The 15,227-nt window shown below is 39.4% G+C and overlaps 1 protein-coding gene and 1 non-coding gene across 2 annotated transcripts; one reads left to right on the top strand and one right to left on the bottom strand.

Annotated features, from left to right (window-relative positions):
• The first annotated feature begins 4,131 nt into the window (after positions 1-4,131).
• On the top strand, positions 4,132-5,380 carry LOC127233807 (zinc finger protein 322-like). The gene is given in 2 exon segments (XM_051200436.1): positions 4,132-4,239; positions 4,242-5,380. Coding segments are annotated over 2 exon segments (1,197 nt in total). The 5' UTR covers positions 4,132-4,181.
• Positions 5,381-14,728: 9,348 nt separating this feature from the next.
• Positions 14,729-14,801, bottom strand: Trnam-cau (transfer RNA methionine (anticodon CAU)). Its single transcript has one exon. It is a non-coding gene; the product is annotated as a tRNA-Met (tRNA).
• Positions 14,802-15,227: the final 426 nt, after the last annotated feature.

The raw sequence follows: 15,227 nt of genomic DNA, 5'->3' as shown, positions 1-15,227 counted from the left end.
AAAGAAGGCAGTATGCCCAATGCTTGCACAGGCTCTGCTCTGGAGGAGATGGATATTTAAACGCTGGCTCTGTTGTGAAACTATCTGTGAGGCCTTGGGTAATTAACTAAACACCAGTAGCAACAGGTGTCCTATCTACAAGATGCAGATATTGGCTGGTTTTACAGTGTCCTTGGGAGGATTAAATGTCCATAATCTGTGTAATCAATGAAAATTAAGTGAGGCAATCTGTAGCCTAGGGCTATACAGCAAGTATGGATTTTCAGGTAATACTTTAAATATTTACTGTTTGATTGTTCCATATATCCTTTAACATAAAAGATTCTTGAGCTCCAAAGGTCTGTTGCTCAGCTTGTTTATTTGGACTTTTGTTGCTCTTATGGAATGCAGTCTTGATGTTGCTCATGAAAAGGGAGAAGTTGCCCTTCCTCAGAGGGGTAAGAAGAAGCATTTTAGAAACAGTAACTTGGAGTTAAGATTCAAAGGATGCGTTTGTGTTTGTGTTTACCAAATGGACAACTTAGCTTGTATTATTGTTGGTGACCCAAGGATAGTCCTTTTTTATTCTGATACTTGTTTCCTTGTAGGCTTTTTGTTTAGCAGATGTTTTCTAAATGTAACAGATAAGATATTTTATTAACCAAAAAGACAGTGTTGTAACCCTAGTAGATGTTATCTTATAGTAGAAGAGACAAACAATGCAACATATATAAAATGTATATATGGTAAAGTTGGTGTGATATTGAGAAGGAAGGTGGTATGAGAGGACACAAAGTCTTTTAGATAAAGTAGTCAAGATATGCTGCTTTTTAAAGTAGTAAGTTTCACTCTGCTCCATGATTCAAACAGTGGAGAAATCTGCACAGAGGAGCAGCAGTTAAGTCAGAAAAGACAGTGTTAACTTCCTGAGTAGCCTGTGGGGATGATGATGGCAGAAATTCCATATTATGGAGAGCAGTAAAATCCTTGGATTTTAATCTAAATATGGTAAGAAACAGTATTTTAAACCTGGGAAGTGTCATGGTCTGTTTTGAAGTTTGACAACCAGATTTTATTTTGTTTGTGTAGAAAAATTGTTTCCTAGTTTCAAATATTTTTGTTTGTTTGGTTTTTCTTGTCCACTACACATTCTTGGCAATTGTGATGCTTTGGATTGGTGGTTTAATGAGGTAATCTGATCCATTTCCCAAGCTGTGAGCAAACTCAGTTAAAGAGTTAAGGCAAGAGGATTGCAAGTTACAAAGCTATCCTGGGCAACGTAAGGAAAGTCTTTCTCAAAATGTGAAAAGGATAGTGTATGTAGCTCAGTAGTAGAGTGAAAAATTGTTACAGGCCTTGGGTTCAATCCCAGTTACCACAAGACAAAAAAAAAAAAAAAAAAAAAAAAAAAAAACCCAACATAATATATTTTTGTTTGAGCACGTCTACATTATGGCTCAACAAAGATATTCCAGGCTGGTTTGAAAACTCAGTTATCTAACATGCCTCTTATTCCTTTCAGTGACTAATGGTATCTAGAACCTAGATTCTCAGTGTACAATAAGGACATTATTGCTGGGATTGCATTTCTGTGACTTGACAGATGACATTCTTAGGATAAAAAACACATTTGTATGTGTACACACATATCTGTTTTCTCTATAAAGTACAAACTGTGACCTCATTCTGATACTGCCCTTCAATTCCAGCTAATTGCAGTACAGAGTTCATTCTAATCTTATTCTTTTCTACTTATAATTTCCCTCTGTGTGTGTGTGGGAAATTGGTAGTTCATTATCCAACTCTGGTAAACACACGAGCTAGTATGTACTATGAGGAAAAGTTTGGAAGACTGTGTGTTCCTGTCATTTCAGTACTCTAGGATGGAGAGGCAAGGAGATCAGAGTTCAAGACCTGCCTCAGTGAGCCTATGTTTAAAAAAAAAATAGTAATTGTTTTTTATTGTTATTGTCTTTAACTTGAGTTAATATAGTCTCATACAATGTCAGAGTTAATTTTTCCATTTTCCTCTTTTTTGGGTGGTCATATTATTTGTTTGAAACAAAGTATCTTTTGGTTTGTTTTGAAACCGTCTCACTTTGTAGGTTAAGCCGGTTTAGAATTTTATAGCCCAGAGGGGGGCCTCAAACTTAGGACAGTTATCTTGCTTCAGCCTCCAAATATTGAAATTATAGTTGTGAGCCACCATACTTAGCTGTCATTTGCTTTCTTTGTCATTTTACAGCCCTCCTCCAGCCCCACATAATTTTTTTTATAATCTTAACATTTATAATTGTGCTTTGTTGCATATTTAGGAAGTCATAACCTGGAGCTGTCCAGATGACTGAGAGGTTAAGAATACTTGCTCTGAAATTCTAAGGACTTCCAGTACCCACGTAGCAAGCTGGGCATCCCTATAAATGTCTATAAACCCAGCTCTAGTGGGGCAGAGACAGGAGGATTTCTGGAGCTTTCTGGCTCCCATCCTAGCTGAGAAAACATGAGCTCCAGAGACCCCACTTTAAGGAAAGAGTTGCAGAGTGACACAGGAGGAATCTAACACTTTCTTCTGGATTTCATGTTTGTGTACAAATGCATGTGTACATAGACTCACATAAACAAACATACATAAGATCCTAAAAAGATCATAACCTTACCCAGAGCTGTACAGAATTTCTGCTATGCTGTATTTAGGTATAGGGATTTAGTTATGTGTTGTAATGTGCTTGATAATGAAGTGTGTATTTATGTGTATGTACACACATCCTGTAATGGTTAAATCAAACTATTTAACTATAAGCATTGTTTATGACACTTAAAATCTACTTGCTTAACATGACTAAAAAATAAAGTCAGCACTAAGGAGGCTGAGGTAGGAACATTGTAATTTCAAGACCTGATTGGGTTACATAATGAGATTCTTAATCAGAATATAAAACAAATTTAAAAGATCTGTTTGGAACTTTTTATATAACGCTGTGTTATTAACTCTAGTCAGCGTAATTTCTTTTTGCTTTTTGGCTTTTTGAGACAAGGTTTCTCTGTGTAGTTTTGGATGACCTGGAACTCACCCTGTAGACCAGGATAGACTTGAACTCACAGAGATCAGTCTGCCTCTGCCTCTGCCTCTGCCTCTGCCTCTGCCTCTGCCCTAAAGTGCTCCTAAATTTGAAATAGTTAAGAGTGTCAAACTGATGTTGTGAAAATTTCACATAATAAACTTTGTTTCATTCACATAATTAATTAGCAGTATATGAGGGCTGGTGAGATAGTTCATTGGGTAAAAGTCCTTGCCATAGAAGCCTGAAAACTTGAATGTGTCTCTAGGGCACACATAAAAGTGGAGGAAAAGAACAAGCCCTTAGAGTTGTTTTGTGACTGTAGTCACGTTCTGTGGCACGGGCATAATAACAAGTTTTTTTTTTTAATTTAAAAATACTTTATGAATTTACCTTCAGGTCCTGTGTAAAAGTTGATTATGACTGGTATTGGTGGCTCACGCCTTTAGTTCCAGTGCTTGGGAGGCAGAGGCAGGCGGATCTCTGTGGTTTGAGACCAGCCTAGTCCACAAAGTGAGTTCTAGGACAGCCAAACCTACACAGAGAGCCCTGTCTCCCAAAAAAAAAAAAAAAAAAGCAACAAAATAATCTCAAATCCAAAAACTTTTGTTCCAGGCATTTTGGATAAGGGACCCATGCAGACTATACTGTTTACTCCCCCTTCCTCCTTTTCGCTTCCTCTTTTCTCTCTTCCCCCTGCCTCCTCTTTGCATTTTTTCAGTGTGTATGTAGGAGGTGGGTGGGTGCTATATGGTACCAGTGTGGATATTGGAGGACAGTCAGTTCTCAACTTCTATTATAAGATTGATTATAGGAATAGAACTCAGGTTTTGCAGCAAGCACCTTTATACACCAAGCCATTTCTCCAGCCCCAATAAAAGCATCTATCAGTCTTTCCTGCAGTGATTTTGGCTTTGAGACTTCTTAGTGATAGAAATATAAGTAATATGTTTACTTTGTCTCATAGGTTTGGAGGTTCCTAGTAAGAAATCAATATATATGATGCTGCAAATTTGTAAAGGCAAACTGCTAATGAATGAAAGGCTTGAAACAGTTATGTGTGTGGAAGTTACCAGTAAAATGATGATGAAAACAAGGATCAAGAAGACCAATGGGAAACCACTTAGGAAGGAACCATAGAAAATGTACACTTCAGAAGAGAGATGTAACCAGAGAACTCAAAAAAGAAAAATATACCATATACGCCCTCAGAAGGGAAAAAGATTTATATCCGTGTACATGAGATTACTCAAATAGATAATCAAATACATCAGTGCCTTGAACGTGAACAAAACTTTTGTGAAAACTTAGCACGTATGTGTGAGAAAACATATACTGGGGAGAAACCTTATAGGTGTGATATGTGTGAGAAAACCTTCATCCAAAGTTCAGATCTTATTTCGCACCAGAGGATCCATAATTTTGAAAAACCTTATAAGTGTAGCAAATGTGAGAAGAGCTTTTGGCATCACTTAGCCCTTTCAGGACACCAGAGAACACATGCAGGTAAAAAGTTTTATACCTGTGACATCTGTAGCAAGAATTTTGGTCAGAGCTCCGATCTGCTTGTCCACCAGCGAAGCCATACAGGTGAAAAACCTTATCTGTGTAATGAGTGTGATAAATGCTTCAGTCGAAGTACAAATCTCATAAGGCACCGAAGAACTCACACAGGTGAGAAACCATTTAAATGTCTGGAATGTGAAAAAGCTTTTAGTGGGAAATCAGATCTTATTAGCCACCAAAGGACTCACACTGGTGAAAGACCCTACAAATGCAATAAATGTGAGAAAAGTTATCGACACCGTTCAGCCTTCATTGTGCATAAAAGAGTTCATACTGGGGAGAAACCATACAAGTGCGGTGCCTGTGAGAAGTGCTTTGGCCAGAAATCAGACCTTATTGTACACCAGAGGGTCCATACTGGTGAGAAACCGTATAAATGCTTGGAGTGCATGAGGAGTTTTACCAGGAGTGCCAACCTAATTAGGCACCAGGCAACTCACACTCATACTTTCAGATGCCTTGAATATGAGAAAAGTTTCAGCTGTAGTTCAGACCTTATTGTACATCAGAGAATTCACATGGAAGAAAAACCACATCAGTGGTCTATGTGTGAGAGTGGTTTCTTCCTAGGTATGGACTTTGTTGCCCAGCAGAAAATGAGGACGCAGACAGAGGAGCTACATTATAAGTACAGTGTATGTGATAAAAGCTTTCATCATAGCTCATCCCTTCTTCAACATCAGACAGTACACATTGGTGAAGAATACATCTGTAATGTCAGTGAAAAAGGTCTTGATCTCAGCTCTCATGCATCAGAAACATCACAGACGTCTTGACAAGAAGTCACATAACCTTAAAAAACAAAAAGGTATTTACACATAACCCATTAAGAAAAAGGAAAACGTCTCCTAAGTAAATTTCAGAATTCCCTCAGATCTGAAACTTCATTGAGAACCAGAGAGAGAGAGAGAGAGAGAGAGAGAGAGTCTACAGTCTTTGGAACTTTGGAACTGTAAGAAAAACTTTATGCAGAGAGTGGCCACACAAGGAGACCGTTATTAGCCACATTTGCGAAGAACTCCACAAATGCTCTGGGGTTTTGGAAAACCTTCCACACTAGAAGGTTCATAGGAAGCCTTACATGTGCAGTATGGGAACTCTCCAGCAGTGTTAAACCCTCATCGTTACAGGAGAATTCACACCAGAGAACAACTGTTTACATGCTTTGTGTCAGTACTTTGGACAGTGTGTATGCCTTATTGGATATCAGAAAATTCATCCTGGGGAGAAACCCCAGAAATTACAGGAAAAGCTTCTAGCAGAATTCTGACTTTCTTACCCATCAGAGAATCCGTACTGTATAAGTGGATATTTACCTCGAGTGTGGCAGAAACATTTGTTGGAGAGTCTTACTTGGGTTTGCATCCTTCTAAACAAAAAATCAGAAGAAAATGTCTAAATGAGAAAAGCTTGTTAATTTTCATCTCTTGGGGTATATCAGGGAACTCACATCCGTGAAAACCCATAAATGCTTTGTGTCTGAGAAGCTAGAAGCGCTCATCTAATCGGGCCCCAGGAATCATGTCTACAGAGGAGTTGCTCCAATAAGAGATCTAGTTGTGGGTGAGAATCTGTACATATACTATGTATGAAAAGAGTTGTTCTCATAGTTGAACCACATTGTAAAAAACTAAATAGAGTTGTTCGGAAGGAAAGAATGTCTTAGCGACCCAGAACCTTGTTCTGGAGGAACTGGGACAGGTCAGTGTGGATCTGAAGGGTAACTCAGGTAAAGACACTTTTCTTTTGTCTGAACCGCTTAATGATTGCTTTAGTTTCACTTCTAAAAATTCAGAAATCCAATAAAGGGGCTGTAATTTTATGTATAAGGTAAGGCATGAGTTATTGTTGGAAGAAAGGAGCACTTTGATTTTTGCTTCCCCCTCCCTTTTTTTTTAATTCTCTTGTCTAGAATGGGAATGGTGTATTGATAGCAGGCTATGAAATAAGAACTATGAAGCTAGGGAGTACTTAGTTTGGGTTAAAATTCTCAGTAGTAGTTTCCTCTTTATATGATCAACCTCAGCAAAAAGCAGAATACTCAGCTCTTAGTGTTGAGATCTGTCCTCAAAATTGTCCCTAAAATACCTTTTTGAGTTATCCCTGGTCCTTGAAATTTCAAATTTAGAGGTTCATTTCTTTCCAAGTCAAAGTAACAACTGGGATGATGTTATAGTATACAGGTTTTGGGGACTTGCTTCATCTCTTTCAGTAATAGATACTGTCTCACCTGGCTCAGAGCAGAAGGAATAGGGGAAAGCTGTAAGCCAGAGAGAGCAGAGGAGAAACACAGTGAGGTATTCTTAATAGTGGAACAGGACACTGATTTTGAGGGTCCTGACTGCAAAGCTCACGTTCTTCTTCATTCTATTATCCTGATGCTTGCAGCAAAATAAGCTTTATAATGACACATTTTTTTTTTCCATTTATTTCAGTTCTGTCAAGGAAAGAAAAATACAGTTTAATCCCAGGGAAAGGATTGCAATCAGCACAAAACAATATAAGGTATATTCTTGGTTTGGAATGTAGGATTCTAAGTATTAGAAAAGTGGTTGGCACATTCACCTAAGGTTTAAGGATAGCATTTGTTTCCAGTATGTAGGGTAACGATTGTCTTTAACATTTTTTGGCTAGCTCATGACCCAAGCATCTAATGGTCACTTCTTGTTGCTTTTCTGTCTTTGGCTTAAAAGACTTTAATTGAAATATTTCAAGTTCCTATAGTATTTGGGATTCTGTAGAATATAATTATTTTGTTGCTAATCACAGTCCTCTGGTTTTAATGTCATTTGTTCAGTGAACCCCTGAATTAGTGTTTAGAGTCATGAAATTGATCCCGTGATACCGTACATGTGGCTATAAGCTCTCAACCTGATAGTTGTTTGATAATCATAATCTTTAAGGACAGTGAATTTAGCTCAGCATAGAATCGGGTTCCAATGTTTTTCCTTTTAAAAAACAGGTTGTATCAGTTTTAATCTGACATGGTCTAGTAATTTTTATAAATAACTTTAGTACTATGAAAGTTTGTTCACTGTGATAAACACACACAAGATAGGTATTTTTCTCCTTGGCAGTAAAAAATAAATTAGTCATTATGGCTGCTCATTAGGCAATGGAGAAAGAGACAAAGTTTAAACCATTAATAGGTTGGTGACTTACCCTTCCTTCAGTCTGTCTCACTGGTAATTGTCTATAGTCTCTAAGTAAACTAACAGTGGACCATTCCTCAAACAGAACTTTGAGGATGTAAAGCAGGCCTGAGGCCTGTTAACTATGGTGAGAAGGTGTTGGTATTACATAGCATAACCTGAGGTTGGAGAGGATCACTTGGGAGCCTGTAACCAAAGCTAGAAGGTAACTTCTGGGATGGATGGAGGTTCCCTTGAAGCAGTGCCAACCCAATTCTACCTCAGGTAAGTAGTTAGAGTAACTTTTTTAAGATTTCAGACCAAATGAGATAAATTGTATTCCATCCATGTACTCCTCTATGCTTTGTTGTTTTTGTTTACTTTTAATTCTTAAATAAATGTTCTGAAAAACATTGTCTCCTCTGTACTATGAGAAATTATCAAGTCCCCTGCATTTACATTGGGATATTGTACTTAATGATGCAATGTATAGGTGGTAGCCATAATCACTGGACAAGGGCAATTTCTTTGCCAAAATATTACAAGAAAGATCTCTGGCCAAATTGCTAGTATTCTTCTCTGAAGTCTGAGCTTAGTTTCCACAGTCTGTATAGCTCTCAGTACAACTGCCTCCTTCTAGGCTCTTAATATGATGGCCCATTAAGCTCTGCTTATAGAATTCAATTGCTTTTCTACTCCAAAATCCCAAAGTCCTGCTACATTCCTCCAAGAAAACCACATGGTCAGGTCCACAGCAATAGCCCACTGTCCTGGTTCTGTTTTAGTTACTTTTCTATTACTATGATAGCACACCATGTCTAAGCAAGGTATAATAGAAAGTTTAATTTTGTTTACAGTTTCAGAGGTGTAAGAGTCCCTGGAGGCAAGGAACAGCCGAAAGCTCTCACCTTGATCCACAACCACAAGACGGAGAGGGATAACTGGAAATCAAGTCTTTGAAACCTCCAAGCCCACTCTCAGTGACACACACCTCTTCCAATGAGATTACACTTCCTAAATCTTCCAAAACGTTCTGCCGGCTGGGGGCTATATATTCAAATAAATGGGCTTACGGGGGCCATTCTCATTCAAACCACCATAGCTGAGATAACCCAAATGTGAGTCCCCAGTATCTGAAAATCAGGCACAGTGGGGCTTTTAATCCTAGCACTGGGGAAGCAGAGAAAAGAGACTCTCTGGAGCTCACAGGCCAGCCAGTCTAGCCAAATTGGTAAGCTCCAGCTTCAATGACAGACCTTGCCTCAAAATTTAGACAGATTGAGAAAAACACACAACAGTTATTTGTGGCCTCTGCATAGGAAAACATATGTCATATGTATGTATATATACACACACACACACTAAGGTGAAGTAGGAATAAGGTGGGCAGGGTGGCTTACTGTCAGTACTCAGAAGGTAGATATGGGTAGGAGGATCAGAAGTCTATCAGCCTGGGCTACGTGGATGCCCTCAGCCAGCACAAAAGTCAAGATAGAAGGACTGTTGGCAGTGACTGGTGACATCAAATTGATGATTAAAACCTAACAAGAAAGTGAAGACTCTTAACATAACTATTTTTAACTTATTTTGTACTTACTCTTTCACAGTATTTCAGGACTTGATCTTAAAATTGACAAATTGAATTATTACTATTATCTGAAAATGAGAAGCCTTTTAGTGCAAAACTCTGTAAATGGACTCCTTGAATCCCACATCTTTTAAACGGGGCCTTAGTCTTACAAGTGAAGGGCATGGAAACTGCTTTTAAAGGCATAGGAGGTGGCTCGAAGACAGGAAGGCCTTAGAGGTTTCCTACTATAGCTTAATCAGAAGCTTGTTTTTTCCCCTTAAGGAAAGGGGTGCTAAGGGAATTGTATAAAATAGTTGCTTTCTCTGTGTTGATGCTACAGCCTGCATTTATTCAGCCATGTGCACCTACTCATTTATTCTTCCTAGTTAACTGTTCCACCAGGAAATAGTATCTAGTAGTCACAGCCCTCCTGGCTACTTCCATGATCTCTGTTGATTCATTTTCTTCTTTGAGGTTTTTCCTGTCTTTATAATGTGTTTAGATGGCCTTTAATTCCTGTTGAAAAAAAATTCATTCCTATAGTTTACCCTTCCCGAAAGTTCACTAGCTTAAAGTATCCGTGGTCTTCCTTCCTAAAATATATTACTGTAAATATGGCTGCTAGCTGCCTTTGAATCCAAGTACATCTCTGTTGCCTCCACCCTACCCACGCCTCATTTTCAAGTACTTAGCAACCTAGGATCATATAGATTCTTTGCATCTTAAGCCAGAGTTTCAGCTCAGACTGTCTTCAAACTCTCTTGTCTAGGATGGCCAATGAACTTCTTTAACTATTTCTTTTAGATTTTTAAAATTTTTGTGTTAAGTGTTTTACCTGCATATTGTGTGTGTGTGTACATTATGTGGATGTCTGGTGCCCGAGGAGTTCAAAAGAGGGTATTGGATACTCTGGAGCTAGGATTAAGGATAGTTGTGAACTACCATGTTGGTGCTGGGAACCAAACTTGGATCCCCTGCAAGAGCAACAAAAGTTCTTAACCATTAGCTCTGACCATGAACTTCTAATCCCTTTGCCTCTGCCTCCTCAGCGCTTGCCACCACACTCCATTTATGGTATGCTGAGTCCCAACCCTGGGTTTTGTGCATGCTAAGCAAGCGCTCTACCAAGTGAGTTATATTCCAGCCCCACTGACTTTTCTTAACTCCTCTGTTAGCCCCTCCCCATCTCAAAGGTTTATGCTCTCATGCTCCATTCTCATTTTTATCCAGAATCACTGAAGCCCAGAAGCAAACTCAGAGGTGTACATACATGTATCTGCACTCTCTCTCTTTTCCCCCTTTATCCTCTCCTCTCTTCCCTCTCCCCTCTCTCCTCCCCTCCCCCTTTCCAGATTCTGTTCCACAATGAGCTTTGCAGGGGCTGGAGTTGGGTGTACATGTTCTCTTTAGAGATGAGCATTTTAAGGTCTATTATTCTCTGCACCTTGACCAGTTGTCACTATGTCAACCACCATCTGTTGCAAAATAGAGGCTTCTCAGAGGAGGGCTGAGAGGTGCATCAGTGTATAAGTCCTTAGGAGTCAATTTCATACTTTATCAGTTTAGCAATATAATAGTAGTAGGTTCTTCTCTTGGGCCTATGACCTGTCTAGCCATAGGTTCTTTGCCCAGTGATGGTGCAGGTATGGGTTTCATCCTGTGGAGCTGGATTTAAAGCCACTCAGATTGGATACTTATTTCCATGGTATTCATCCCACCACTGCACCAGTAGACATGTCTTGTCAAGCCAGGCATTATTGTGGCTTGCATGGTTCAAATAGCTGGGTGTTAATAATGATCATCTTTCTCATCTAGTACATTTTTCTCTTCTGGTACTATGAAAGCTAGAGATGAAGTTTCTAGGTCTGTATCAGCTTGAACTTGTCATTTTATGAATCAAGTGGTATTTTCAACAGTAGGATCCTATTGTCAAATTCTAGAGGGTAGCCAAGAGCACTGGCAGCAACTTGTACTGTTAGTGGTCAGTGGGAGTCATCAATTCTTCCATGGGCTTTTTTTAGTCTCTGGTTTGTCCATGCATAATAATAAAACAGAGTCACCCTTTAATGGCCCCATTTTTGTTTTCGTGAGTGCATCCTTTGTGCTGAGCCTTTGAATACCTCTCTTCTAGTTCTACGTGGAAATGCATAGCAAATTGTAAGTTGGATTTGCTCTGGTGTGCTATAGAATATTAGACTTTATTCCACCTATAACTTTCATCTTGTTCCATGATGTATGTGTGGTAGGGGCCTCTAAGAGCCAGGGGAAAGAAAACAGAAAACATCAACACAGACTGAGCAGTGACCTTGAATTGTGTGAATTACACCAAATCCCTCCTTGCAGCCATCTCTTTACTTAGAAAATCTCCCCTAGAAGTCTTGGGGGTGGGGGGGAAATAAAGAAACCACCATATGGTTTAGTTTCTGCCAGAATACTTATGTGGCCTTGCTATACTTCTCTAGTAGCACTTTCTTCCTCAAAATATAAGTCATTATCAGAATCTCACTCTATGGGTTTGAACTCACCAATAAAATTATATATTACCATGTATGGGAGATGAAGAAAAACCCTGAATGTGGTGGCACATGCCTTTAATCTGAGCAGAGACACACAGATATTTTGAGTTCCAGGACAGCCAGGGCTACACAGGGCTCGTCTTGAAACAAGAAAGAAAGAAAGAAAGAAAGAAAGAAAGAAAGGAAGGAAGGAAGGAAGGAAGGAAGGAAGGAAGGAAGAAAGCAAAATCCCAATAAAAGGCTCTGCTTTACTAGGTTGGGTCCTCTATAAGAGCAGTGTGAGCGATTTCTTCCACCCCCGCCCCAATCTGATCATTTTACTTTTGGTTGGGAAGCTAGCCTTCAATGGCTCCTTGCTTATTTTAAAGGAGGAGTTTGGTTTGTTTGATTTGCTGCTGAGTGCTCTGATTTCCTTATATGCTGAGGGTAGTGATCAAATGAATACTTTGCCAATGATTTTTTTTCCCATTCTGCAGACTGTCTCTTCAACCAAAGATTTCCTTCCTCATGAAGACGACTTAGTTTAACATAATACCATTTGTCTAGTTTTGCTTTTTTACCTCTGCTTGTGGGGTCATATAAGATTGCCTGTTCCTCTATCTTGAAATGTTTCCAGTGTTTTTTGTTTTGTTTTGTTTTTCCTAATACTTTCATAGTTTCAGGTCTTCCATTTAAGTTAATTTAACTCTTAGAATTCTTGTGGCTTTCTGTACCTGGTGACAGATAGGATCTCATTTCATACATCTGCCTGTCAACATCCATTTGGAAATGATTATCCCTAAATGGAGCAACTTTAAGTCTGTTTTAAAAGTTTTCCTGTTGGTTCCCTCTTTTTTCTTTTAACTTTTCCATGTGGTTTCCATATTAATCTCTGCCTTCCCCCTCCCTGCTCCCCAATACCATAGAAAAGGATATGAGGCCCAACTACTTGGTGCCTCACCAGCTCCAGGCTCCTCTGAAAGCTTTGCTAGATACCTTCCACAGTGCATATGTGGAAATCAGAAGGCAATTGCAGGAGTGTGCTCTCTCTTTCCACCTTATGGGACCTTGAACTCAAACTCAGGTTGTTAACATTGGCATCGAGTGCCTTTATTGCTGCGCCATCTCACTGACCCATTTGCTGAATTTATTCTTAGTTCACATTTTCCCTCCCAGAAGCAACAACTTATTTTATTTTTTTGTTGCTAGGACATATATCTTCAAAGTCAGTGGGTTAAACAATGTAGTAGTAGGATGATGATGCTTTTGCAGATTGAGTCTAGTCCAAGTCTCTCTGGGTTATAACTGGAGTATTGTTGCCTGTATGTATTCCATCAGGAGAATCCCATTTCTTCTCTTCCCATCTCCTAGGTTTCATCTCCCTTCAGTATAGCCCTCTTCCACCATTTTCAAACCTAGCACTGAAGGACCAGCTTCTTCTCTCATACATCTCTAAATCTCCTGTGGTTGAATTACTTTGGATAACATCAGGGAGAGGGTCACCATTTTTGACTCCTGTGATTATATTGGGCTGACCAGGGTAATGCCAGACAATCTCTCTGTGGTGATCAGAGTGACAAATGTCCTACCTTAGGCTCAGCTGCTTTAAAGACTTGGGTCACAGTTGGTGGAGCTGTCTGCAGAATTGGTACAGCTTTGCTAAAGTGTCCCAGGTCATCATGGAGACTCCAGCTTACCTCCAGTTCTCTCTGCTTGGTGCTTGCAGTTGATGTGACTTCTTGGCTTCCTGTTACAGCCAAGCCTGTGGCTTGCTTACCAGCCTCCCACCATTTTGGCCTCTTAGGACCCTAAGCTAAATTAAACTCTTCCCCATTCTGTGACCTTAACACATCTACAGAGCCATGTTTCCATGCAAGGCAACTCCTCACTGGTTCCAAGAATGCAGACATGAGGATATGTGTAAAGTGGGAAATTATGTTGTTTTTTTTGTTTGTTTGTTTTGTTTTGTTTTTGGTTTTTGTTTTCCATTTTCTTCTTCCTACATGGATGTCTTGTTAGAATTTGAAAAACTGTGTTCCCAAGAAATTCCAGGAGGGTCAGGTAACATTAATGGAAGCATTACAGTGCATCCTGAAAAGTATTAAAGTATGTGTACAATTTCAGTTCAGGTGACATCTGGAAGACAGGAATTGCAATTATTTAAAGGGTAGATAATTAACAGAACACCTTTTGTCTGCTTTGTTGGAGCTATTTGAAGACTTTTTTTTTTTCTTTTTTCTTTCTTTCTTTCTTTTTTTTTTTTTTTTTTTTTTTTTTGGATGGACTAAGAGCAGGATGGTTACTAGCTCAGTGGCACCATACCTGGTTGCTACCTTGTCCCCATCCCCTCCTCCATCCCCACCCCCCCATGAGACACAGGTGTTTTTTATCCTTTATCATTTTTTGGCCATCAACATATATATATATATATATATATATATATATATATATATATATATATATATATATATCATATTATCCTGATGTCTTCGTGGAAACATGGGTGGTCGTTTTGTTTCCTCTCAGAAATTTGAAGAATTCTGAGGCTACAGTTGAAATTGATAGATGTGCAATGCGAGGCAATGAATGCCTCATTAAGACAGTGCGTTTCTCCGGATCAGACTTCTCACACTACTGCTACGGGGCCCGCTGCATGTCAGGACCTCCTTAGGACAACAAGAGGTTTCTAGTTCTCCTAGATCCACCTGGCCCAGATCCATAAGGCTCATCATGTTCTAACAACCTGGTTTAGCCTATTCCCAGTTTGTTCCAGTACAAATACCAATCCAGCTATCCACATAGGTGACTTCTGGTCGTTAGGTAAGTACACCAGAGAAGGAAGTTCGGTGTGCGGTACTGTGTCTCTGTCATCCATGGCTCTGAGTTAAAGTTCACAGTCGCCCAGGTTGATGCGAAATCAGCAAAAACTGCCCTCTCTGAGGCTCGAACTCAGGACCTTCAGATTATGAGACTGACGCGCTGCCTACTGCGCTAAGAGGGCCTTAGAAATTGCCTTTGATTTATACATTATAGGAAGCATTCATTCTTTTCTATTTGGCCTCTGTTCTCACCAACCCTCGAATCCCTGCATTTCTAGGTGTTTTGTTTTAAGGATATTTTCATGAGAACCCACACGGAGTCTCTTAGCCCTGGATTCTTGAAGAGCCGCACAAACCCTGAAACCATGATGTAAGGCTGAACAAGGAGTTCCTAGTCTCTTCTACTACTTGACATCTTGTTACTTCATTGTTCTCAATCTTTTTCCCTCTCCGTGTCAACCCTGCCCAGCTGTAACAGTGCCTATCACTGAATAGTTAAAAGTATAAAGAGCTCACACCAATTCTGGAGGACATGTGTGCAGGACAGTTCCTGCAAACTTTCAGGTCTAACCATTTTGTCTTGGATAATCTCAAAATGTTACACAATG

Source organism: Phodopus roborovskii, unplaced genomic scaffold (genome assembly GCF_943737965.1).
Source record: "Phodopus roborovskii unplaced genomic scaffold, PHOROB, whole genome shotgun sequence".
In the NCBI taxonomy this organism is placed as follows: domain Eukaryota; kingdom Metazoa; phylum Chordata; class Mammalia; order Rodentia; family Cricetidae; genus Phodopus; species Phodopus roborovskii.
The sequence above is the reverse complement of the archived record's forward strand: the minus strand, read 5'-3'. Positions and strand labels throughout refer to the sequence as shown.